Raw genomic sequence first — 24,126 nt, 5'->3', positions numbered from 1 at the left:
ACATTATTTTCCACAGTGACTGTGTCATTTTACGTACCCACCGATAGTGAACAAAGGTTCCAGGCTCTCCGTGTCATAGCCAACGCTTGCAATTTCCCAGTCACAGCCATTCTAATGGGTGTGAGGTGACAACTCATTGCAGTTTAAATTCGAGCCTCCTGGTGTTCTCATCAAGTTCAGCAAAATCTCTCTGAAGCAGCCTCCAACTTGGCAATTTTCTATGAAGGAAATTCACTTAGGGAATGAATCAGGAATCAGGTTAAGCAAGATTTTTTGGGAGGGGGTGGAGTGGGTGGTAAGGGAGGGGGTGGGGGCAGGGGGGAGAAATGAACCAAGCCTTGTATGCACATATGAATAATAAAAGAAAAAATAAATAAATAAATAAATAAATAAAAAAGATTTTTTAAATCACCTTGCTTGCGTAAGTGGTTTGTTGTGAATTGTGATGGCATGAAAGTAACACTTTTTTTTCTCACTGAAGACTGTGTGGGAAGAACAAGTCTCTGTGGTGGGAGAGCAAAAACCTGGACGTGATGCTGGCCTGTGCTTTGACCTGCTCTGTACCTGCAAAAGGCCCTTTCTTTCTCAGGAACAGCTGCTTCACTTGACCACAGCACACGACAATCATACATGTTCATATCCCCGACAGAATGGTGACAGTCGTATGAAAACTGTTCCCAACTTCAAATGGCTGGTTATTGTCCTTCTAGGAACCAAAGTGACAGGAAAACGTTCACTCCCAAGGAGAAGAAGGAGTGCCTGACTCAGCCCTTCTTTCTCCTCACCATCCCAGCAAGCGGGGACAATTCCCAGCACGGCTTTCCAGAACACCCTATTGCATGGCAACTATGGTTGTGCCCAGTATTTTCTCAACCCACTCAACCCAGTGCCACTGACCTCCCCATGGCTGACTGATCCTAAGAGAAATGCAAGCTACCAAGGAGGACATCCAGGTGTCCTACGAAGGGCAAACATGAGGGTAGGATGACTGGCACCAGCTCCTGAGAGAAAATCCAAGTGGAGGACACTGCTCGGGCCTCACACCCCATTCCACATCTATCCAAGCTGAAGCTGGCGGACATTTTGGATTTATTTTTCCTGTGCACAGATGCACAGGAAATCAATGTAAGTCAACTCCCTGTATAGCTATCCTTATCTCAACTAGCAAAAACCCTTGGTCCAACCTATTGTTGCTTATACTCTCTCTTCAACAAAATTAGCGATAAGGGCAAAATAGTTTCTGCCGGGTATCGAGGGGGTGGGGGACGGGGAGAAATGACCCAAACATTGTATGCACATATGAATAAAAAAAAAAGTCATACAGAAAAAAAAATGAAAACCCTACTTATTATTGCTTTTATTTTCATTTCATCAAACTCTGTGTGTAAGGACTGTTGACATACACCATAAAATCATATATATATAAGCAAAATAGATATACACACATAAATCACTACTTTGTTAATATGACTATTATATATTATTTTGAAATAATGCATATTATATATGCTATAGGATGTAATAATTATGTGATATATAATTTATAAATATATATGTCTGTTTTCTTTTTTAACATTTTTATTAGCACACGAAGCACACAACTAGGCAACTTGCAAAGACCAAATATTTGTTGTTCACAGCTCTGGATGCGGGGAAGTACGTGATCAAGGCATTGGCAGAATCTGTGTCTGGGAGGATTATCTTCTGAATACAATGTGTCCTTTTCTGTCCTCCCATGGTGGAAGGGGTTAGACTACCTTTCAAGACTCTTTTGTAAGGACACTAGTCCAGTCCTGAACTAATCACTTCCCAAAGGTCCCACCTCCTAATACCGTCACCTTTGGGTTTGGATTTTAACATGTACGTTTTTTTTGGGGGGGGGTGTTACACAAATATTTAGACAACAGCAGTGGGAAACTCAGGGAAATATTGGTCCTGCTTTGTTGGTGGTGATCCAGGTGTGAGGGAAGTGTGTGCACATGTGTGTGACCTCAATGGCTCTGTTCTCCCTAACCCTTCCCTCCACACATCATTCAAGTCCCTGGGGTTACACTCCATTATCCTAGGAAGCTGCCCGGCACTCTGAACTCACACAACTTGTCCTGGGGTCTCTGATTGCTTGTTCCAAATTCTCATCTCTCTGATGCTGACCTGTCTGCACCACACTCTCCCAGCTTGCATCTCCTCACCTGTGCCAGCCATAGAACAACTTCATCCTATGTGTGCCCCATAGTCCCATACCAGCACCCCTCCCCCCAAATTCTGCTTGTGTGGGAGTGAAGTTCACAACAACCCCACTTCTCTGCTAGTGTGAGCTTCCCTCTCAGTGAGAAGTTTTCAGCAAGGAAGAGGTGAACTAACAAGTGGGTAGTCCATCTTTCTGGAAGGCCTTGAGGAAGAAACATCTCTGGTTGGGTCTCCATAGCAGAAACTGAGCTACTGCCTGGACACTCCTGGGCCTGCCTGCTGTAGCTGCACTGCAGTGCTGCTGTTGCTAATGCCCTCACTGCACTCTCCAGGCTTTGTGAACAGTTTATTGCCAGGAAAGGAAACAGGAGTGGGGAGTTGGCCCAGTTGATGAGCATAAAGCTCAACTCTAACAGTATGGGATGAGTTTTGTGTGTGTGAGTGGGCGTGTATGTATGGGTGGGTATGGGTGTGTGTTGGTGGGTGGATGTGGGTTGGTAAGAGTGGAACCTATGGCCTCACACATGCTAAGCAAGCACTCCACGACTGGGTCACACCCCCAAATCCTGGCTGTGTATTACTGTTATTAGAATATGAATTTTACTATTTACTTCAGATATAATTCTCCCTGGCAAATGCCTTCAGCTTCCTTGCTTTTCTCTCCCTCCATCAGTCACCCCTTGACAGAACCCTAACCCCGAATGAACCCAGCTGCTGCCTTCTCCACACCTTCCAAGAGCAGCTGAACATTTTTGGAGAAAATTGCATAACTAACTAGGCTGATTGGTTTTACTCTAATCACCAAGAACATACAGGCACACTCTGCTCCTCTGCCGCCCCAGGATTCTCCAATAAATTTTCTTTCTCATACCAATTGATAACAGGACTTCCACTTCTGTCCTCAAACCTCCCTCCTCAGCCGATGGTCTTCCCTTATGCTTCACTGACAACACTGAAGCTAGCCCAGCATCCTGTTGCCTCATGGTCAAAACTACAAACGTCTCTGCATAGGCATCCATCTTCTCTTTTCTTCCTGCAATAAGGGAGGAAGCATTGCCAAGATTGTTGTGCTGGGATCACGTCTTCAAACCTCTTCAGAGACTTAGGTTATTCCTTTTTTTTCTTACATAATCAACTTCTTTTGGAACAACTAGAATGCTTTCCACCCCAAGTAAAAACTAAAACTGAACCAAACAAACCCCTCCCCCCTGGTAGACTGAAGGCACCCAGATTTATATCTCCTGCCCAGGCTATTGATGTGCTCGAGAATCTTCTGAACATTTTCATCAGGCATCTCAATTTTAACATGCTCTGTATTAAATTTTTTATTTACACCTGGGACACATGTTGCTAGCTGCATTGTCCCTTGTTTCCTTGAGAACAAGAATCCTAATGTTGTTAGGAATAGAACAAGCCTAGCTAAAAAATCACATAAGTCAAGTTCCCTTATTGTGAGAGATGACGAACCCAGAGATATAAATAGAAGTTACTGGATACGGCTTTTAAGAAATCTTGATAAAAGTGAGTAGAACTGTCCCCTTGCCTCTTTTCTGCTTAGAAAATGCACAGAGGTGGAGTACCACCTTGTAATCCTGAAGTGCACAGTCTAAGGGTGGGAAAGTGGAGCGTTAGAAAGACCCTGGGAAACCCACAGCATCACGAGGGCCCCACATTGTTTCAGGCATGGTACAGTAATGACCTCGTACTTGTTTAAGCCACAGTGTACATCACGTTTTGTTACATGCAGCTGAACAAAGCCTTAGCTGTAAGCCACTCAAACCTAATTCTCTCTAGTCTTCTCCACCCTCAGCAATGGGACCTGTTCCCCCAAATCCAGTTACCTGGAAATCATCTGGGTATTCTCTCTCAACCTGATCTATCAGTGAGTACTGTGGAATCTCCTCCAAATATTCCTTAATCATGCGTTTGCTTTAACACTGCTGCTACTCGCTGCTACTCTCTGCTCCAAGCCATTGTCTTCTCCCAAATACTTGAATCCACCCACCTTCTTCCAATCTTTTCACCATCTATAGCTAGAAGAAACTTTCAAAATGCAAAGCATGTCATGCACCTCCCTTTCTTAAACTACTTCGGTGTCCTCCGTCCCTGCCCCTCCTTGCCTAGCACTTAGGGTATATTGGAAAGTGGTTTTCATGGCTCCAACTGATTCCAGTGTTGATGTCATTCCACCCAGCTCCACTCAGCCTCTCCACCCATGATGGCTTTCATTCATGTCATCAAGTGAACTCTTTCAAACCTCAGTGTCACTGAGCATACTGTTTATCCTACCTAGAATATTCTTTCTTTTTCCTTTGCCTGAGTGACTTATTCTCATCTCTTAGGTTTTAGCCTAAATGTCAACCTAGAGTCCTTCTTACACTTCCTCTTTGTCTCTAAACCTAACTATACTTTGCAATTTATTAGATATTTGGTTATTTATTATTGTGCATGTCCCCATAATCCATAAGAGCAGCAGCAACAGTTGTCTTATACATTTGATACCTACGGCCTGACACACAGAAGTTTCCTAGTTCAGATTCATTGAGTACATCCATCTCTCAGCACTGTACATGACAGCTCTTCCAGCTCATAGGCAGACTTGCTCAAGTGCAGTGGCATCACTGTTTTTCTTGACAAGAACTGAGGAAGAATTGATTTTGATTGTAAATATAGCCAAGGGACTCCATATAAGAATCCTCACTTCTTGTGCAGCAAAATGGAATATTCCACCCTGTCCTATAAATGGCTGGAATCAGCATTCTTCTAAAAGGACAGTAATAGTTGCCAGTGAAAAGCTTGCAAAGGCCTACTTAGGAAGTCAAAGAATTGAATGGCTTTAGGAAATGCTTAAATGCCATAGAAGAGAGGAGTGGCTTTGCCTAAGTGAAGAGAGTTTGGAACTCTGCATTTTAGAAGGAAAAAATAAGTGAAGAGTGTAGAGTATAACTGTTTAACAGAGTAGAACCCTCCCATGATTCCTTAATCATTTGCAAAGTTATTTTTAAATTTTCTATGTTGGAGTGCATCAATTGTTTGTGGAAACTGGTGAAGGGGTTCAATATCCTATCTAAGTTGTTATCAGATAAATAGCGCTCCAGAAATAAAAGTAGCAAGAGGAATGGAGGAGGTGGAAGTCCAGGGAGGTCACAGATACTGTGGGCAGACTTTGAACAGTTATAGACACATAACGATTGAGTTCAATGAAGTTCATCAGATATCTGAAAGGCACAAGAGCACCCATACCTGGCTTTGGATTGTATTTGGGTCTTATCTGGGAGATTAGGGGCGTTGTTAGATACTACCTGTTAGTCATGCTGAACTATGAAATGAGAGCCATTCCTTAACTGGGGTCTTTCAACTCTGCTTTTGTGAGTTATGTGGGAGAAGCAAGGATATGCAGGAATTGCTGGAATGAATTATTCACAGCAGTCCCTCCTTATCTGAGGGGAGCATGTTCCAAGACACCAGTGGATGCTTGAAGCCGTGAATAGTACTAAACCCTATAGACTCTATGTTTTTCCCTACGTGTACTTGCCTACAATAAAGTTCAGTTTACAGATTAGGCACGATAAGGGATGATCAACAAGTAATGATAAAATATAACACTTATAAAAATATAATGTAATAAAACTTTGTGGTTTGGGGCTGTCATTAAATAAAATAAAGGTTATTTGGACTGCTATACTATACTAGTCAATTGGACAACCAAAATACCTACTAAGTGACTAATGGGCAGGCAAGTATATACAAAATAGATACACTGGACAAAGGGATGATTCACGTGGGCAGTATACAGCAGATACCACAGATCTCATCATGCTACTCATAAAGGAGGACAATTTGAAACTTACGAGTTGTTAATTTCCGTAATTTTCCACTTAATAGTTTTGGCTATGGTAGATTGTGTATTATTGAAACCATGGAAGGCAAAATAGTGGATAAGTGGTAGGGACATTGTCGCACTTGGATTTCCCTTACGGAAAATGTTAGTAACTGTGAGTGATATGCTAAATTTTCTTTCAGAATAACTTTAAAATACTGATAGGACAAGTAGGGAATGTTGTAGGGAAAGAACGCATTGCATAGAAGAGTCAGGGCTCACAAAGCACCGGGGGGATTCATGGCCAAAGGGAAAAAGCAAGTGTTGGTCACTTGCATCTTGCTTGAGCTGACTCTTGGGCTCGTGCCCAAGTTCCAGCCCAGTGGTGTCACTGAATTCTCTGTGACATGCTGAGCAGCTTTGCTACTAAGCAGCTTGGATGGGAAATGGCACCAGTGACTTTGACCTTATTGGAAATATTGAGGTGAATCAATTTAATTGCTTGAGTCAAGGTTGTCCAAGATTACTGCCATGCTGGGAAGCCAGTAGAAGGACTTATGGTACTTAGTACATAGGAATCATGACAATGACTTAGTAAAGCAATGTAGTAAGGGGGAAAGACTCAGGCAGAGTCTGGAGACATCCACAGAGAGAAGCCTTATACTCTTTCCCATGAAGGATCACACAGTGCATTCTTTCCTCGGCAATGAAGATGTGGTTCCTCATCAATGTGCATTTGATGTTTCTGCCTAAGGATTCCTATTAGAGCCTCAGCACATAAAATCGCTTTTTGTGTTTTCTGGTGCTGAGAATTGAACCAGGGCCTTGTGCATGCTAGGCATGGCTCCACTACAGAGCTGGTCCCCTCCAGCCCACCCAAAGTTTTTGCTGGAGTCTGGTCACATATACCCTCTGCCTAACATGTACCAAGTTCACAGCCCCAGAAGGAAAGCAGGTGTTCAGTGTGAAGAACATTGTTTAGACAGTGGCAAAATGAGCCACACTTATTACTGAGAGAGTGATGAAAATGCTCCAAATCCAGGTTCACAGTCACAAACCAAAGACCAACTTTGCCATCAAGATTGTCTCAGGGTAGCACTCACAGTTCTGCCTCCTTGACTCTTTTCTGTATTCCAGGAAATGCTAAAACGTCATAGAGGGAGATGAGGGATCTGCCTAAGTGAAGAAACAGTGTTTAGAAGGAAAATCTAAACAAGGAGGGGAGAATATAACTGTTTCACAGCAGAAGCCCTTTCATGATTCCTTAGCATGCATGAGGCCCTGGGTTCGTTCCCTATTACTGCCAAAAAAGCAAGTAGCTATTGCAAATTTTATGATCTTTGCTAATTGTGTCAGGAGATACTTTGTAGTTAATATTTGCATTCCTACAATTACTCACCAAATTAATTCTTTCCACTTCTCTTAACTGGTTTCATTTCCTTTTCTAAGATGTCTACCAAGATCATGATTTTTAAATAGCTTCTTTACTCTTTAAAAATACTCTACATAACTCTTTATATTAAAATACTAATCCTTGTCATATTTTTCTGTTCCTATCCCAAATTTGTCATTCATCCTTTACTAGTGTGAATTGAATACACAAATGTCATGTAAACCTTTCTGAATAAAACTCTATTAAATTTCTCAACTTAGAAAGCCTCAGTATTAAAGGTTTTGTTAAGGATGGACATCTCCTCGGGTTCTGGGTTTCATTTTATTTCAGTGGGAGACTGTGCTCACAGCCAGGCAGACTTCATGGTCACCATGGCTGGCTCAACTAAGCTTAGAAGACCTTTTCTTTGCAAATATCTTTACTCCTTTTAAACTGGATTTAACCTTATTTAATTATTTTTGGGGTGTGAACAGAGTCTTGTGCTTGGTGGTACCACTTGAGTCATGTCCCAAGCCCTTTTAACTTCATTTATTTTTTGAGATAAGGCTTTTCTGCTTTTGCCTGGGCCAGTCTCAGACTGAGATCCTCCTACACTTGCCTCCTAAACAGCTAGGATTATAGGTGTGAACTACAACTGGCTTGTTACCATAAGGTCTCACTAACTTTGTGACCAGGCTGTCTCCCAATAGCGATCCTTCTATCTCTGCCTCCCAGGTAGCTGGGATCACAGACACAGGGACATGGTTCCCACCTCCACTTTTATCTATGCAACTAATCTATGCAAAGGATTATGTCCTTTTTGAGGTACTTGGTTTTAAAAAGTGCTTCACTTATGAATTCTGAGGGAGATTGGGGGAAACATAGGCCATTATAAATCATGTAATTTCTCCAGCAGGATCTGTAGTTTGTTCAGACAGAATCTCCTAATCATCCTGGGACATACAAGCCTGGCTACCATTTTTCTGGAGCAGGCAGAAGAAAGCCGTATGGCAAGATAGGATTTTAGTTTCTTCTTGTTATACAGGCTTCCACTTAATTTTTGATTTTTAGTCTCACATCTCATTTACATTCTCCAGGCTTGGGGTCCCCAAGTTAATAGCCCTTAAGTTCCATTTAGTGGAAGGTAATACCTCTCCTTTCCTGTTGGGGGAGTGATTATTACCAGACCAACAAGGTAGGAGGCTCCAACTGCTCTTCCTTGATGTATATTTTCAAGCACTCTGTTTTTAGCCCCTGATTACTTCCTCACTTCAATAGAACCTGGTGCCTCCATGTCCTAAATCTTTGGATTTCGCTACCACCCCCAGCAGAAGATGACTTTGCCTATATTGGAGCTCAGAATTTTCAGGATTTGTCTAGTGGGAGCCCAAATAAACTGGCCTCTGTATTCTTTTGACATGACTTGACCACTTCCTCACTTTCTGTGGTAAGTCATTCAAGGCTCATCTTGTAACTCCCTTCCGCAGCCCCCAAAAAGCCATTTCTCCAAGAAGCTTTGGCTCCTTTTAGTAGAAAATGGTATTTAAATGGCGTATTCTGGGATTTTGGTGTGCTTGTTGTTATTCTGCTCCTTCAGATAGAATTAGGAAATATATATATATACATCATACACATGTATGAATGTAGTAAATGTATACATATAATATACACATTTACATCTATATTTAATCTCATATACATGAGAATTCATGAGTTCACATCAATACTTCTGATTCTAATCTAATACCACAAGGTTCTTCTCATTAACTCCCTTCTCTGACAGTAAGAACCTCTGGCTTCCATTGCTTTCCTTTGGTCAAATATGTAACCATCTATTTGTAACCATCTCCCATCACCATCACTCCCTCTTGTGCAGATGTTCCTTCCTTCCACTCCAGCTCTGACATCTTGCACTTGGCCACCATCTTTGCTTCTCAAGGCTGATGTTTCCTTTGGGTCATCTGGCCCCACTGCCACACAGAAGCTCCACTCAGGTTTTGACCTCCACACCAGCCTAATCCATGTGTGAGTCTTCAAACTGCTTGGGGATCCAACTGCCTGTACCAGGTTATTGAGGGTCATGGTGGGGGTGTCCTCACCACACTTGGGATCACTTACCTCCCGGGTTGGACACCCTGTTTACTCTGCTCTGAGCTCTTACACCTAGAGCCAGAGTGTATCAGGCATGATGCCCTCCTCACTGTGCTTGGAGTCATCCAGTCACTCTTCCTGCTCCAAAGCCCTCTTCACCCTGGTTGGACTCTGACACACTTGATCAGGCCAGGAGCTCCCTCCTCCACCTACATCGATGGCTTCTTCACCCTTCTTGGCCTTTGATATGCCATGTTGAGAACCCCTACTCATATTCATTTTGCTTGAGCTCCAACTCCCATCACCAGGCAACAACATACAACTCAGCCCCTTCTGTGCACACTCTGACTCCTCATTCCAGACACCCAGCCTCCCTGCATGATCTCCTCACCCTGCTCTGGGCTACAGAAGCTTTTCCATCCCAACCCCAAAAGGCAGGCACCACGTTCCCTCCCATCTGTCTATAGGATTGAATACAAAAAAAGCAGAGACTTTTATGTTTTAACTGTATTTGTCAGTAAATTCATTCATAAGGTTCAGAATTCAAACAGTAGAAAGTTTTCCTCTTATCCCTGTCCTTTTGGTACTCCTCAGTTCTCTTCCTTGAAGTCAAACCATGTTAGAACTTCATGACATCATTCCAGAGCTTTTATATAACCACACGTTTTGCCCCATTGTTTCATTGTACAATTCTATTTAACCCTTCTATGATGATAGAATTGATCAACAAAACTGACATCTTTCTGATATTGAATCCTCCTGGTCCAGAGTATGGTAGCCTTCCTTCTTTTTTCAAATTTTATTCTGTTTTTTTGTTATTACCATATATTAATGGTAATAAAGGGTGTCATTGTTTCCATGCATTCATATAATGTCCTTTGATCAAATTCATCCCTTTTATTAGTCTTAGCCCCTTATCTTTTTTTTACTACATTGTGCATTTCTATATGTTTAAATCTTTTATATTCCTCAAAATTTTTTCAAGCTTTAGATTCTGCATATTTTTATGTATCAGGTATTATCATATTTTTTGCAGCTGCTGTGAAGGGCAGATTCCTTCCTTGGTCTGTTATATTATTAGACTCATGTGCACACCACCATTGTGGCTGGTCCACAGACCACTGTACATCAGCTGTGGTTCTGGTGTCATCATAAGCAACAGGGGTGGAGATCTTATGACTTCAAATCCACTGATTTCTGCAGGGAGTGAGCTAACCCTTATTCTCATTCTACAGAGGAAAAATCTGAAGTCTACAGTAGAACTTGGGACCCCAAACCACTGTTTTTTATGCTACCCCAAGAGGAGCTGTAGTGGGTAGCAGGGTGAGTGGTGGTTTTCATCAGATAATTTTCATGCTCTGTCACTAATTACAAACCACTTACATGTGGTTTTTGGGTAGATTAAACTCATTACAGTGACTAATTCTTAGATGATTAAGGCAGTATACATTTAGAGCAAGCAGGAGAAAAGGAGATGAACATCCAATGAGGATTCCAGGTGTCATTTTTCTCATACTTTCACTATTGCCTTCCCCAGATTTTCTCCTTTCAGCATTCCCATAAATGCTGCTGGCATGTTTTCAAATCCTTCAGTGACGTGCTCGTGATACTGGATTTTACCCTGTACCAAAACAACAACAAATATAGGAAGTTGATTTTATATTTGGAAAAACATATTCTTTCCTCCTCCTAGAAGCAGGTTTACCAGGGACATCACAGGAACCTTGAAAGTATGAGATGGAAGCCTATTTTCTGTACTTAAAGTCATTTGGATGCTGGATAAGGTATTGCACACCTACAGTCCTAGCTATTTGGGAGCATTGTCAGGAAGATCTCAGTCAGAGGCTGACTCAAGGCAAAAACTCTATACCCTATCTGAACAATAACTCAAAAGTCAATATGTGGGCAGAATTCTCATCACGGTGTATACAGCAGATTACAAAACTCAAAGAAGAATGCAATAGTAGGTATCAGATCACAGGGTAACAGCAGGGGAAATGTCACAGGCTATAATTAAGCAATTTCTAACTAAATTGTATTGGTTCTCGGTCTTTGGGCTAAGATCAAGTATAGTATCTAAGAAAATTGTGTAGGCAAGTTTAATAACACAATGATCTCAGAAGAAGTAAAAGTGCATGAAGAAAGGAGCTGCCTTGCCAGATGCACCTGGCTTCCTCACTTCTGGTACCAGAAGATGCAGAATCATTGACTGTCTTTGGCCTTGAAGAGGCAGGGCCTAGTCAGGAAATGGAAACACCATGGCAGTCTAGTAATTTGTCTCCCTTTCAAGCTAATGTTCTTTTTTTCTTTTGTTTATTCATATGTGCATAGATTATTTGGGCTGTTTCTCCCCCCTATCCTCCACCCGCTCTCTCTTCCCCCCGCCCCACTCACTTCCAGGCAGAATCTGTTCTGCCCTTATCACTAATTTTGTTGAAGAGAAGACATAAGCAATAATAAAAAAGACAAAACGTTTTTGCTAGTTAAGATAAGGATAGCTATACAGAGAGATTCCTAGCATTGCTTCCATGTACAAATGTGTTACATAACCAAGTTGATTCATCTCTAACTGACCTCCTCACTAGATCCTGATCCCCTTCTCATATTGACCTCTGTTGCTTTAAGGTTTCTGTATTAGTTCCTCTGCAGTGGGGACATCAAATATTACCATGTTTTGGGTTTCTTACCTATCCCCATACCTCCCATGTGTGCTCTCCCCTTGTCATGTGACCCAAGTTCAACCACATTGCTGCATTTGCCCTAGATCTAAAGTCCACACATGAGGGAGAACATATGATTTTTGGTCTTCTGAGCCTGGCTAACTTCGCTTAGAATGATGTTCTCCAGTTCCATCCATTTACTTGCAAATGATAAGATTTCATTCTTCTTCATGGCTAGGTAAAACTCCATTGTGTATAAATTACATTTTCTTAATCCATTCATCAGTAGTGGGACATTCTGGCTGTCTCCATAACTTGGCTATTGTGAATAGTGCTGCAATAAACATGGGTGTGCAGGTGCTTCTGGAGTAACCTGTGTCACTTTCCTTTGGGTATATCCCCAAGAGTGGGATTGCTGAATCATATGGCAGATCTATGTTTAGATTTTTAAGAAGACTCCAGATTTTTTTCCAGAGTGGTTGCACAAGTTTGCATTCCCACCAGCAGTATACGAGGGTTCCTTTTTCCCCACATCCGTTGTTAGTGGTGTTTTTAATGATGGCTATTCTAACAGGGGTGAGGTAGAATCTTAGTGTGGTTTTGATTTGCATTTCCTGTATTGCTAGAGATGGTGAGCATTTTTTCATGTGTTTTTTTGTCCACTTGAATTTCTTCTTTTGAGAAAGTTCTGTTTAGTTCACTTGCCCATTTCGTTATTGGTTCATTGATTTCGGGAAAGTTTAGTTTTTTGAGTTCCATGTATATTCTGCTTATCGGTCCTTTGTCTGATGTGTAGCTGGCAAATATTTTCTCCCACACTATGGGTGGTCTCTTCAGTTTAGAGACCATTTCTTTTGTTGTGCAGAAGCTTTTTAGTTTATGAAGTCCCATTTGTCTACACTTTCTCTTAGTTGCTGAGCTACTGGGGTTGTACTGAGGAAGTTCTTGCCCATACCTATTACTTCCAGAGTGTTTCCTGCTCTTTCCTGTACCAACTTCAGAGTTTTGGGTCTGAAATTAAGGTCCTTGATCCATTTTGAGTTGATACTAGCACAGGGTGATAAACATGGATTTAGTTTTAGTCTTTTGCAGACGGATAACTACTTTTTCCAACAACATTTGTTGAAGAGTCTGTTTTTTCTCCATCGTATATTTTTAGTGCCTATGTCAAAAATAAGGTAGGCATGGTTGTGTGGCTTCATATCTGGGTCCTCTATTCTGTTCCACTAGTCTTCATGTCTATTTTTGTGCCAGTACCATGCTGTTTTTATTGCTATTGTTTGAAGTTGGGTATTGTGATACCTCCAGCATTACTCTTTTTGCTGAGTATTGCCTTGGCTATTTGTGGTCTCTTGTGTTTCCAAATGAATTTTAGGGTTGAGTTTTCAATCTCTGTGATGAATGTCATTGGGATTTTGATGGGAATTGCATTAAACATGTAGATTAAAGCCAAGGTTCTTTGAAGACTTAACATTTATTTAGAAGTGTAGAAGGGGGGGTTCATGTCAGTGGGAAAGGTTTTTCATTTTCTTTTCTTCTACAAGGTCTACTCCGTCTGACTAATTTACATTTTCAAGGTTTTTTTAAGGGTCTTATTTAGAGACCTGAGTTACCTGATGGTATTTTTTCATAATGTATCCCGGTAATGGCTGAGGACCTCTACAGATTTATGGACAAAATCACTGGCTTGAAGCCACTCATAAAGTAGAAAAACTGAGATTGAACCCTTGACTGATAAGCCCTAACTCATTCCTGCTCTTCAAAAGGACAGATGGCCTGGACAGGGATGGAAAGCCAGAATCCAGGTTCATGGTTAAAAGTATGAATGGTTAAAAGAATGAATATTGTTATGGACTGAATGTGTCTCACCCACTACCCAAATTCACAGCAATAATTAAAAACAGAGAATGAATGCTGTTGTGGTCCAGTATTAGCCACATCCCTGGGTTGAAATCCTAATCCCTCGTACCTCAGTATGTGACAGTATATGGAGACAGGGCCTTAAGATATAAGTAAGATACAATGAAGTCAGAGGGTAGGTGTTCATCCAATGGGACTGGTGTTCTTATGAGGACAGTAAGACACACAGCCACACAGAGAGACTATGAGAAGATGTAGGAAAGGTATCAGAAGAAGCAACCCTGCTGACACCTTGATCTTGAACTTCAGCCTGCAGAACTAAGAGAAAAGCAATTTTGGTGGTTTTGTATATGGCAGTCCAAGAAAATTAATAAAATAATAGTGTAAAATGTTAGTAACAGGGAAATTAAGGTATAGGATGCTGGTATATGGGAGTTCTCTGTACCATCTTCTCAATTTTCCTATAAATGCAAACCTGTTTTAAAATAATGTATGTTTTTAGCATGGTACTGGCACAAAAACAGACATGAAGACCAGTGGAACAGAATAGAGGATCCAGATATGAAGCCACACAACTATAAGCAACTTATCTTTGACAAAGGAGCTAAAAATATACGATGGAGAAATAGCAGCCTCTTCAACAAAAACTGCTGGGAAAACTGGTTAGCAGTCTGCAAAAAACTGAAACTAGATCCATGTATATCACCCTATACCAAGATTAACTCAAAATGGATCAAGGATCTTATATCAGACCCCAAACTCTTAAGCTGATACAAGAAAGAGTAGGAAATACTCTGGAGTTAGTAGGTATAGGTAAGAACTTTCTCAATGAAACCCCAGCAGCACAGCAACTAAGAGATAGCATAGATAAATGGGACCTCATAAAACTAAAAAGCTTCTGTTCATCAAAAGAAATGGTCTCTAAACTGAAGAGAACACCCACAGAGTGGGAGAAAATATTTGCCAACTATACATCAGACAAAGGACTGATAACCAGAATATACAGGGAACTTAAAAAACTAAATTCTCCCAAAACTAATGAACCAATAAAGAAATGGGCAAGTGAACTAAACAGAACTTCCTCAAAAGAAGAAATTCAAATGGCCAGAAAACACATGAAAAAATGCTCACCATCTCTAGCAATAAAGGAAATGCAAATTAAAACCATGCTAAGATTCCACCTCACCCCAGTTAGAATAGCCATCATCAGCAACACCACCAACAACAGGTGTTGGCGAGGATGCGGGGAAAAAGGAACCCTCTTACACTGTTGGTGGGAATGTAGACTAGTTCAACCACTCTGGAAAAAAATTTGGAGGCTACTTAAAAAGCTGGACATCAATCTACCATTTGATCCAGCAATACCACTCTTGGGGATATACCCAAAAGACTGTTACTCCAGAGGCACCTTGCACATCCATGTTTATTGCAGCACTATTCACAATAGCCAAGTTATGGAAACAGCCAAGATGCCCCACCACTGACGAATGGATTAAGAAAATGTGGTATCTATACACAATGGAATTTTATGCAGCCATGAAGAAGAACGAAATGTTATCATTCGCTGGTAAATGGATGGAATTGGAGAACATCATTCTGAGTGAGGTTAGCCTGGCTCAAAAAACCAAAAATCGTATGTTCTCCCTCATATGTGGACATTAGATCAAGGGCAAACACAACAAGGGAAATGGACTATGAGCACATGATAAAAGCGAGAGCACACAAGGAAGGGGTGAGGATAGGTAAGACACCTAAAAAACTAGCTAGCATTTGTTGCCCTTAACGCAGAAAAACTAAAGCAGATACCTTAAAGCAACTGAGGCCAATAGGACAAGGGGAACAGGTACTAGAGAAAAGGTTAGATCAAAAAGAATTAACCTAGAAGGTAACACCCACACACAGGAAATCAATGTGAGTCAATGCCCTGTATAGCTATCCTTATCTCAACCAGCAAAAACCCTTGTTCCTTCCTATTATTGCTTATACTCTCTCTACAACAAAATTAGAAATAAGGGCAAAATAGTTTCTGCTGGGTATTGGGGGGGAGCGGGAGGGGGCGGAGTGGGTGGTAAGGCAGGGGGTGGGGGCAGGGGGGAGAAATGAACCAAGCCTTGTATGCACATATGAATAATAAAAGAAAAATGAAAATAAATAAATAAATAAATAAAATAATGTATGTTTTTAATAAATAGGGGTATAGATAATGGTGGAGTACTGGCTTACCATTTCAGAGATTTTGGGTTTAACTGCCATCACCAAATGGGAGGAAAAATTGAGGAAAAAAACCAAAAATGATTAGGAAGTAAAAATGCCAACTTAGCTTCACTTTGCTAGTAGGAAGCTACTATGACATCGACACAGTAGTTTCTTGTTTCAGCTGTGATCATGGAGGGGCTGGATTTAATTTCACCAGTAAGGACAAAGAGGCTACACCCTGGGAACTTAAAAACCAGTTCTGCTCTTTCCAGCTGTCTAGAGAGAGCCCAGCAGCACTCCAAGTGTTACAATAGGAAGATGACCAAACTCCAGCAACTGCTAGAGGAGCAGTCTATGGCTTGGAATTGGGAGATGACCACAGGCCAGGAATTAGGAAGCACTGTATCACTTTTAAAATTAAAAGAATGCACTGCCATTCTTCAGATTCTTTAACTAAAACATGGTAAGATGGAAAAATGGTCACAGTACAGGACAAGGGACTAGCTTCTTCCTCTGGATCCAAAAGGTATGGCTATAAGGCTTTTTCCAGTGTAGCACCTGGAAGAACCTTGATCCATTTGTATGCCCTACTAATATTTATTCATTCAACAATGTTTATATAGTACCCACAATTTGGGGGATGAAGAGGGAATTGAACACAGGACCTCACCCATGCTAAGCATGTGCTCTACCACAAGCTACATTCCCAGCTCCTTTGGTGCCTACATTGACTCAGACACTATTTTGGGTCCTGGGAGTACACCAGAAAATCAAACACATGAACACTGCTGTCCTCATGGAGGTTATACTTTCATGGAAGGGAAATGGGCAATACATAAAAATGAGTAAGTGAATTATATATTAAAATACTTTAATTGCTGTGGAAAAAAGATAAGGAAGATCAGTCATAAAGGGAGATTGCAGCTTAAAATAAGGTCATTCATTCTAATGTTCTATGGCATAATAATTAATATGACTACAATTAATTGTATATTTCAAAACAGTATTCAAAAACAATATGAATGTTCCAACCAAAGAAATGATAAATATTTGAGGTGCTGGACATCCCAATCACCCTGATGGAATAATTACACATTGTATATGTGTACTGCTATATTAGATTCTACCTCATAAAGGTATGATTATTATATGTCAATTAAAATTTTGAGAGTTGTCTCATTCGGGGCTGGAGATGTAGGACAGTGGTACAGCACTTGCCTAGCATGTGCAAGGCCCAGGGTTCAAAGCCTAAAGTAAAAACATTATCTCATCCACAAGGCATTTTATTTTTTAGCAAAGACTTGAAGAAGGTGTGAGAATTAAGGAAGCAGTTTCAGAAGGTGGGCCAGGGCAATGGCAGAGTCAGCCAGGGGTGAATGAGCACTAAGAAATGGAATCAGAGAGGAAGCAGGAGGCAGATCATGTTCAGCCTTGTAGGTTACTATGAGCATTTAGACTTCTTCCCAGTGTAAGAGGGGCCTTGCAGAGTTTGGAATATAAGAATGACAATTTGGTGTATGCTTTAAAAGATCACACTGCTTCTGTGTTGGGAAATGTGTGTAGAAAAAGTAAAAGTGTCAGACCAAATGGAAGTTACTACAAACATCCAGGCTACACAGGGTGGTAGCCTGGACTGGGGTGGTAGCATAGGAGGTTGAAGAATGGGTACATATTTTGAAGATTCTGTATGTATTTTGAACATGGAGACACCAGAGTCTACTGACATATGTAGCACTGATGTAAGAGAAAGAAAGAAATTAAGGATTTCAGGCTTTTGTACTGAGCAGTTAGCCGTGAAAAACTGTCACAGCTGAGATAGTGAAGACTGCATATGCACCAGGTTTGGCGGGAAAGATTGAAACATAATTTGTTTCTGACATGCCAAGTTGAGGACATGTGTTAGGCATCCAGGTGCAGCTGTTGACCAGCTGAATGCACCAGTCAGGTGTTCAAGGGAGAGGTCCAGGCTGGAGAAAGAAATGCAGGAGCTGTCTGTGTACTGAAGACTGTGAGTGTGTGAGCCTAGAAAAGTTAAGCAAAGCATAGATAAAAGTGTGGATAGAGAAGAAAAGAGCCCAGTGATCAGGCCCGGGGCATTCCATCACTAATTAGGAAAGAAGCTGGAAGGGGACCTGAGGAGGATTAACCGGAGAGGAAGACCAAGAGCTAAAGGAATGCCAAGGGGAGAAAGTACACCAAGAATGTGATCACTGTCAAGCACTTCCCCTCAGCCAAGAGATGTGAAGACTCAACTACTGGATACCCCACTGTGAGAGGTATTACTGACCTTGATAAAAGCGATTTTGGTGCAATATTAGCAGTACAAAACCTGATACATGGGTTCAAGAAACAATGGGAAGAGAGGAACTGCATGCACGGGTGTGAACACTTCCAGGTATGTTTATGTGTGTATGTATATACATACATATACATACATTAGGAAAGAGTGAAAAGGATTTGTATTTGAGTGGAAACAAAATATAGAGGAGCTAGGTATGGGATGCACGTCTGTAATCAAAGCACTCAGAGGCTGGGACAAGAGGAATGAGTTTGAGGCCACCAAGGCTATACCTCCAAGTCCCCCAAGCTCCCCCAAAAAGAAAGAAATTTAGACAGAGTTGTTTGTTTTCCTTTTTAAGATGAGAAGAACAGAATGATTGTATTTATAAAGCAATGACTCAGCAGACAGAGAAAATGATGATACTGCATAAGAGAGAGAATTGGTGAAGTGATGGCCTGAATAGCAAAAAGCCAAAGGGATCTGGAGTATGATGGAAGGGGTGAATCTGGAGCCTCTTACCTCTAACACCCACGTCATCAGCTCTTTCAGGGCTTTCTGGCGGACCTCTCCTTGCCAGCGATAGACGATGAACCCTTCTGTGCGGAGTTGTTGATAGATAATAATCTCCGGGGGTGGGCCTGAAAGAAGAAAGTGCATTTTGGTGACAGGCTCCATGGAGGTGTCCACGGTTAGAAGACTGGCAGTACAAGTCACTGTCAGTGTTCTCCCAAGTGCTTTCCCCTCCTTTTTCTCCCACTGACCTATGGGGCCAGCTGACTATCACCATCAGCTCTGCGGTAGGAATAATGGCCCTAAAGACAGAGCTCCCCATCCAAAGCCCCAGAACCTGTGAATATGTTACATTATGAAGCCAAAAGGATTTTGCACTTGTGAATCCATAGGATTCTTCAGACAGGGAGATGACATTGTATGTACATGTGGTCTCGTTATAATCACAACCATTCTTGCAAGAGAAAGAGGGATTCAAGAAAGTTCCAATCAGGAAAAAAAAAGAAGCAATGGTAGAAATCAGGGATGGCGGTGAACAAGGAGGAGTAGAAAAAGGTGAAAGATTTCATGCTAGTGGTTTAGAAGATAGAGAAATGGGGCCAAATGCAAGGAATGTGTCAGCCTCTACAAGCTGGAAAAGGCAAAGAACACACTCTCTAGAGCTTGCAGAAGGAATGCAGCCCAGTCTAAATGCTGCGCATTTTAGACTTTTAATTTCCAGAACTGTAAGAAAGAATTTGTGCTGTTTTCAGCACTTCAGTTGGTGATAATTTGTTTAGAAGCAGTACGATATTAATATACACAGGAGTCCTTGCATAGACCAGGCAGCCGAGGAGCATTCACCTCTCATATTCTGGAAGCAAAGCCCACCAAAAACTTCTACCATGGAACAGAAAGAGGCCCCAAAGATAACATATGAAAAATATTCTGCACTGCTCAAATGAGTTTTTTTTTTTGACTGCCCTGATATTCCCAGTATATAGGATGCTCCTCTTCATGACTTATTCTGGACCATAAACCCATTTTATTTTGTTCTAAGAGATGTAAAGCCATTGTCCACTCCCAAGTCTAAGTGCCACTAAGACACAATAGATCTAGTGACTCAAAAATCACCACATGTGCCCCTGGCCTCGCCATTTCAGGATGCCAAGATTAAGCCTGACAGTAATTCTCAAATTTTGTGTATATGAGAATCAGGTGAGGACTTGTGAAAAGAGTTGCTCAGACTTTCCCCCCAATTTCTCATTGTGGATCTAGAGTGGGCCCCAATAATTTGTATTTCTAACCATTCCTAGAGATGCTAATGCTGCTATTCCTAGACCCACCCATGGAAAGCCACCAGCCTAGAAAGAGCACAAGGTTCTCCTATAGCCTTATAGTGGAACTGCTCTGTGTGAGACACAAAAGGTTGTACTGGCTACCTAGCTTATCTACCCAGGCATGCTAAGTGATGAGAAACTGAGAGAATGATAACTGAGCATAGTCTTACAAGTTCTAAGAAGCCAAGAGAACAGGTATAGGAAATATCCAGTCCTTTCCAAACAAGACAAGTGGTAGAATCCATCCTTAGGCTCCTGGAAGATTTGTCTTGAACCAACAGCAACTGATATCTGATGAATAACAGCCAAATGCTAGCCTGGTCATGGGGAAAGCATCCTTCTCCAGAAGGCCCATGTCATTTCTATTCCTCTTTGAGTTAAGAATTGGAAACCTCACTTCCTTGAAAGGCAGTGACATACTGTTGCTGGGCTGTCCATCCTGGTGAGAATGTTGGGTTGTTTTTTGAGACCAAATAGGCAAAGGTGGCAGTAAAGCTGGTGGGAATACCTACTTGCCTCCTGATAGGGGACATGTTAGGACTGCTGGGGATCAGAGGCAAGGCAGAATCCCATGTGATTAAAATGGAATGGACACGTTCAGCTGCCATCTCCAAGTCCTAACATTCAGCTAAGCTTCCAAACACTAATTGCTAAATAGACTAGATCAAGTTACTACATCCAAAATATGTGGCTCCACCTAATTGGACTGTGGTTCAGAAAATAAAACCTGAAGCTCCACTCAGTTGGCAGGGAGTTGATTTCCCATGATTCTAGCTTATCATAAATTGGAAAAACATAGAGGGAAATAAAAGCTCTTATAAGAAAGATTGTCAAGTGAATCTGAGTTTCCTTTCTGGAGAAGATAATGACTTTGCTTCTTCATGCCCCAAGAAGGTATGTATAAGTTGTCCTTAGTTCCTTCTTCTCCAAGCCCAGCTGTCTCTGTGCACTTGTGTTATTATTCTGTGAGCTATAATATTTCACTCCCATTAGTTAAGCCTGTCATGGAATAAGCAACCAAATGATTGCTTAGATCTTGATTACAGAGTAGAAGATTCCCTTTTGTTCTTCTTTCTCCTTTTTGGGAACCCAGGTTAAACGTAAGTTCAACAAGAGCACAGTATTGGGGCAGCAGAAAAGGAGTCTAAGAATTCAGCATGCTGGTCTTTGTTGCTACTAGGATTTAAGGAGTCTGGTTGTCTCAGTCATTCATCTTCCCATCCATAAAATGAGACCTGTACAATATCTGTCATAGGACTGAAGTAATGCATATGGCCCTCTGTTGTTACTGCTTCTGGATCTCGGGGACTGTGGAGGGGGAGGTGGAAGTGACTTCAGCATAAGAGCGTGAAGAAGTGAAGATGGAGGGTACACCAGGGCACTGGAGAAACAGAACAAAGACAAACAAAGAATGGAGGTGGAATTAGATGTCCCTTATCCTTTTAGTGAAAATGGTCAGCCTCATCAGGACCAGATGTCTTGCTGTTTCAGAAGTTACTGCCCAAGATTGTGAAGGAAAATGTAGCCTGCACCTCACTTCAACCATAGCAAGTTACCTTCCAACCTCCCTCAAACCCCCAGAAATAGATCTAATATCTGAAGAACCAAGGTGCTCTGTTTCCAACTCAAATCATGGCTATCTTTACACAACTTTGCAAAAAAGAATAGGTCAAAACCTAAAACTTTTAATAATTGTGTGTCTTCTAATTTTGAATTCTATTTTTCAATATTGAAGTCTTCTGCGAGCTGAAATAGTGTAAAATATGTGAAATTACTTACTTTTATTTTAATAAATTCAATTTCATGATACTTCATCAGGAAATCAGTATAATATTTCGAAAGTTCCTGGTCTATCCCTATATGTGAACCTTCCCCTTGTCTGGACTTCCTCTACCTGAGATCATCTACACAAATTCATTACCTGGGGGAGGAGGCCCAGTACGGTTATAGGTAGAGATGGCCCCACACACTGCAATTCTTCCAAATGTTTTCATCTGGGGAATAACAGTGTTTGTAAACTCTCCACCAACCTAAATAGACAGGAGAAACAAACAAACATCTTAAATGATCTAGCACCAGATTTAGGAGAATCATTAAGTCACAATCATTATTTCACATTATTATTTGAGCAGTAATAAAATTGAACTAGCACAACGGTGCAGAAAATTGGACTTAGGAAAAGACATTAGAAGTGGACATTTAACCTTTAACTCTAGGAATATACCTTATATTACTTTAGGGTATTAAATATTGGGGTTCTCTAGTCAGTCCAGTAGTCTTATTACCCTATTATCTAAGAGTAGGGAAAAATATTCAAAAGGCATATGAAGAACAAAGTTAACGAAACCACACTTCCCAATTATAAAACACAAATATAATTCAATAGAATTGAATTAAGAATCTAAGAATGGTCAATTGTCTTTTGCATGAATGCCAAAAATTTAATAGGGGAGAGAACAGTTTTTTTCATAAAGGGTGCACAACTGGATATCCATATAGCAAAAGATGAAATTAGACCTCTTTCTCACACCATACACACAAATTTACTTAAAATCTAATACAGGGCTAGAGGGTAGCTCAAGTAGCAGAATACTAACCTAGGCAGTATAAGGTCTGAGTTCAAATCCCAAAAAAATTAGAATGAATATAGATGTAAATGTAAGGACTAAAATTATGAAACTCTTAAAAGAAAACAGGAGTCAATCTCGATAACCCTGAGTAAGGCAAAAACCGACTTGGACATGACACCCAAAAAGCCCAAGGAACAAAAGAAAAAAAGATAAATTTGACTTTATCAAAATTTAAACACCGTGCTTCAAAGGATACCATCAAGGGAGAAGACAACTCACAGGAGAAAATGTTTGCAAATCACATACAGTTGTTCTTCAGTTTTAGTCAATTACAGGTTTGTGACTTGGTCTTGCTAAAATTTACTTGTACCTTCAAAATCCACACTCAGAGCGTTCCCAGGTCATTTTCAGATGTGCACTGAGCAAGGAAAAAGGCACAGATGCTCCCAGCAGAACAAGAAAAGTGAAGCTCTTGTTCCAACTCTCATAGAGAGATGACAAAGGATGGACAGCAGGGGGCAGGGCAGTGTATTTCCAGAGCTCTGGCTCTGGGCAGAGTTGGATGACAAATGGATACCAACTTTGTGAGGGTCAGAAGTGGAGGGACCCCAGGCAGTTGATTTACCACTCTGGGCCTCAGTCTCTCTTTGGTAAAATAAAGAAAATAGAAACTACTAGAGTAGTTGTTTTTAGCATTTAAGATTTTACTTTATTTGAGAAAAGCACACATATGTACATATTTCTCTAGGAGCATTATTATGGTTCAGTGTTCCACAATAATGAAAATCAACTGTATCCGATAAGGGACTTGTAGCCAGGTACACAGGGAATTCAGAAACCACCCATTTAAAAACAGGCAAAGAATTTGAGTCCACGTTTCTCCAAAACGTGACACAATTTAACGAACACAAAGGGATCATCAGTATCATTAGCCACCATTTGGCTTGGAAATGCAAACCAAAACCACAATGAGTTATCACTTTAAACCGGCTAAGATGGCTGTAATAAGAAAATGGGTCATTACAAGTGTTGGTGAGGATGTGGAAAAGTTAAATCCTCAAAGACTGTGGTTGGAAGTAAGTGTGGCCACTTTGCAAAACACTTTGGCGGTCTCTCAAAATGTCAAACATGAAGTTGCTGTGTGACCTGTCCACTGCACTGATAGGTGAATTCCCAAGAGAAATGACAACATGTGCTCACAAAAACTTGTACATGACATTCACAGCAGCAGTTATAGAATGGCCACATAGGGAAAAAAAC

At 41.0% G+C, this 24,126-nt stretch overlaps 1 protein-coding gene across 1 annotated transcript in view; it reads right to left on the bottom strand.

The window, feature by feature from the left end:
• Positions 1 to 9,959: 9,959 nt before the first annotated feature.
• LOC109692881 (prostaglandin reductase 1) overlaps positions 9,960 to 24,126 on the bottom strand; it is a 33,553-nt gene continuing 19,386 nt past the window's right edge. The window contains exons 8-10 of the mRNA XM_020173818.2: positions 22,218 to 22,326; positions 18,987 to 19,105; positions 9,960 to 11,091 (exon numbers count right to left, since the gene is read on the bottom strand). Coding sequence (XP_020029407.2) covers positions 10,981 to 11,091; positions 18,987 to 19,105; positions 22,218 to 22,326 — 339 coding nt within the window. The 3' untranslated portion in view covers positions 9,960 to 10,980. The remainder of the gene's footprint in view (positions 11,092 to 18,986; positions 19,106 to 22,217; positions 22,327 to 24,126) is intronic.

Source organism: Castor canadensis, chromosome 13 (genome assembly GCF_047511655.1).
Source record: "Castor canadensis chromosome 13, mCasCan1.hap1v2, whole genome shotgun sequence".
In the NCBI taxonomy this organism is placed as follows: domain Eukaryota; kingdom Metazoa; phylum Chordata; class Mammalia; order Rodentia; family Castoridae; genus Castor; species Castor canadensis.
Note: the sequence above shows the minus strand (reverse complement) of the source record. Positions and strands in the feature narration are given on the sequence as shown.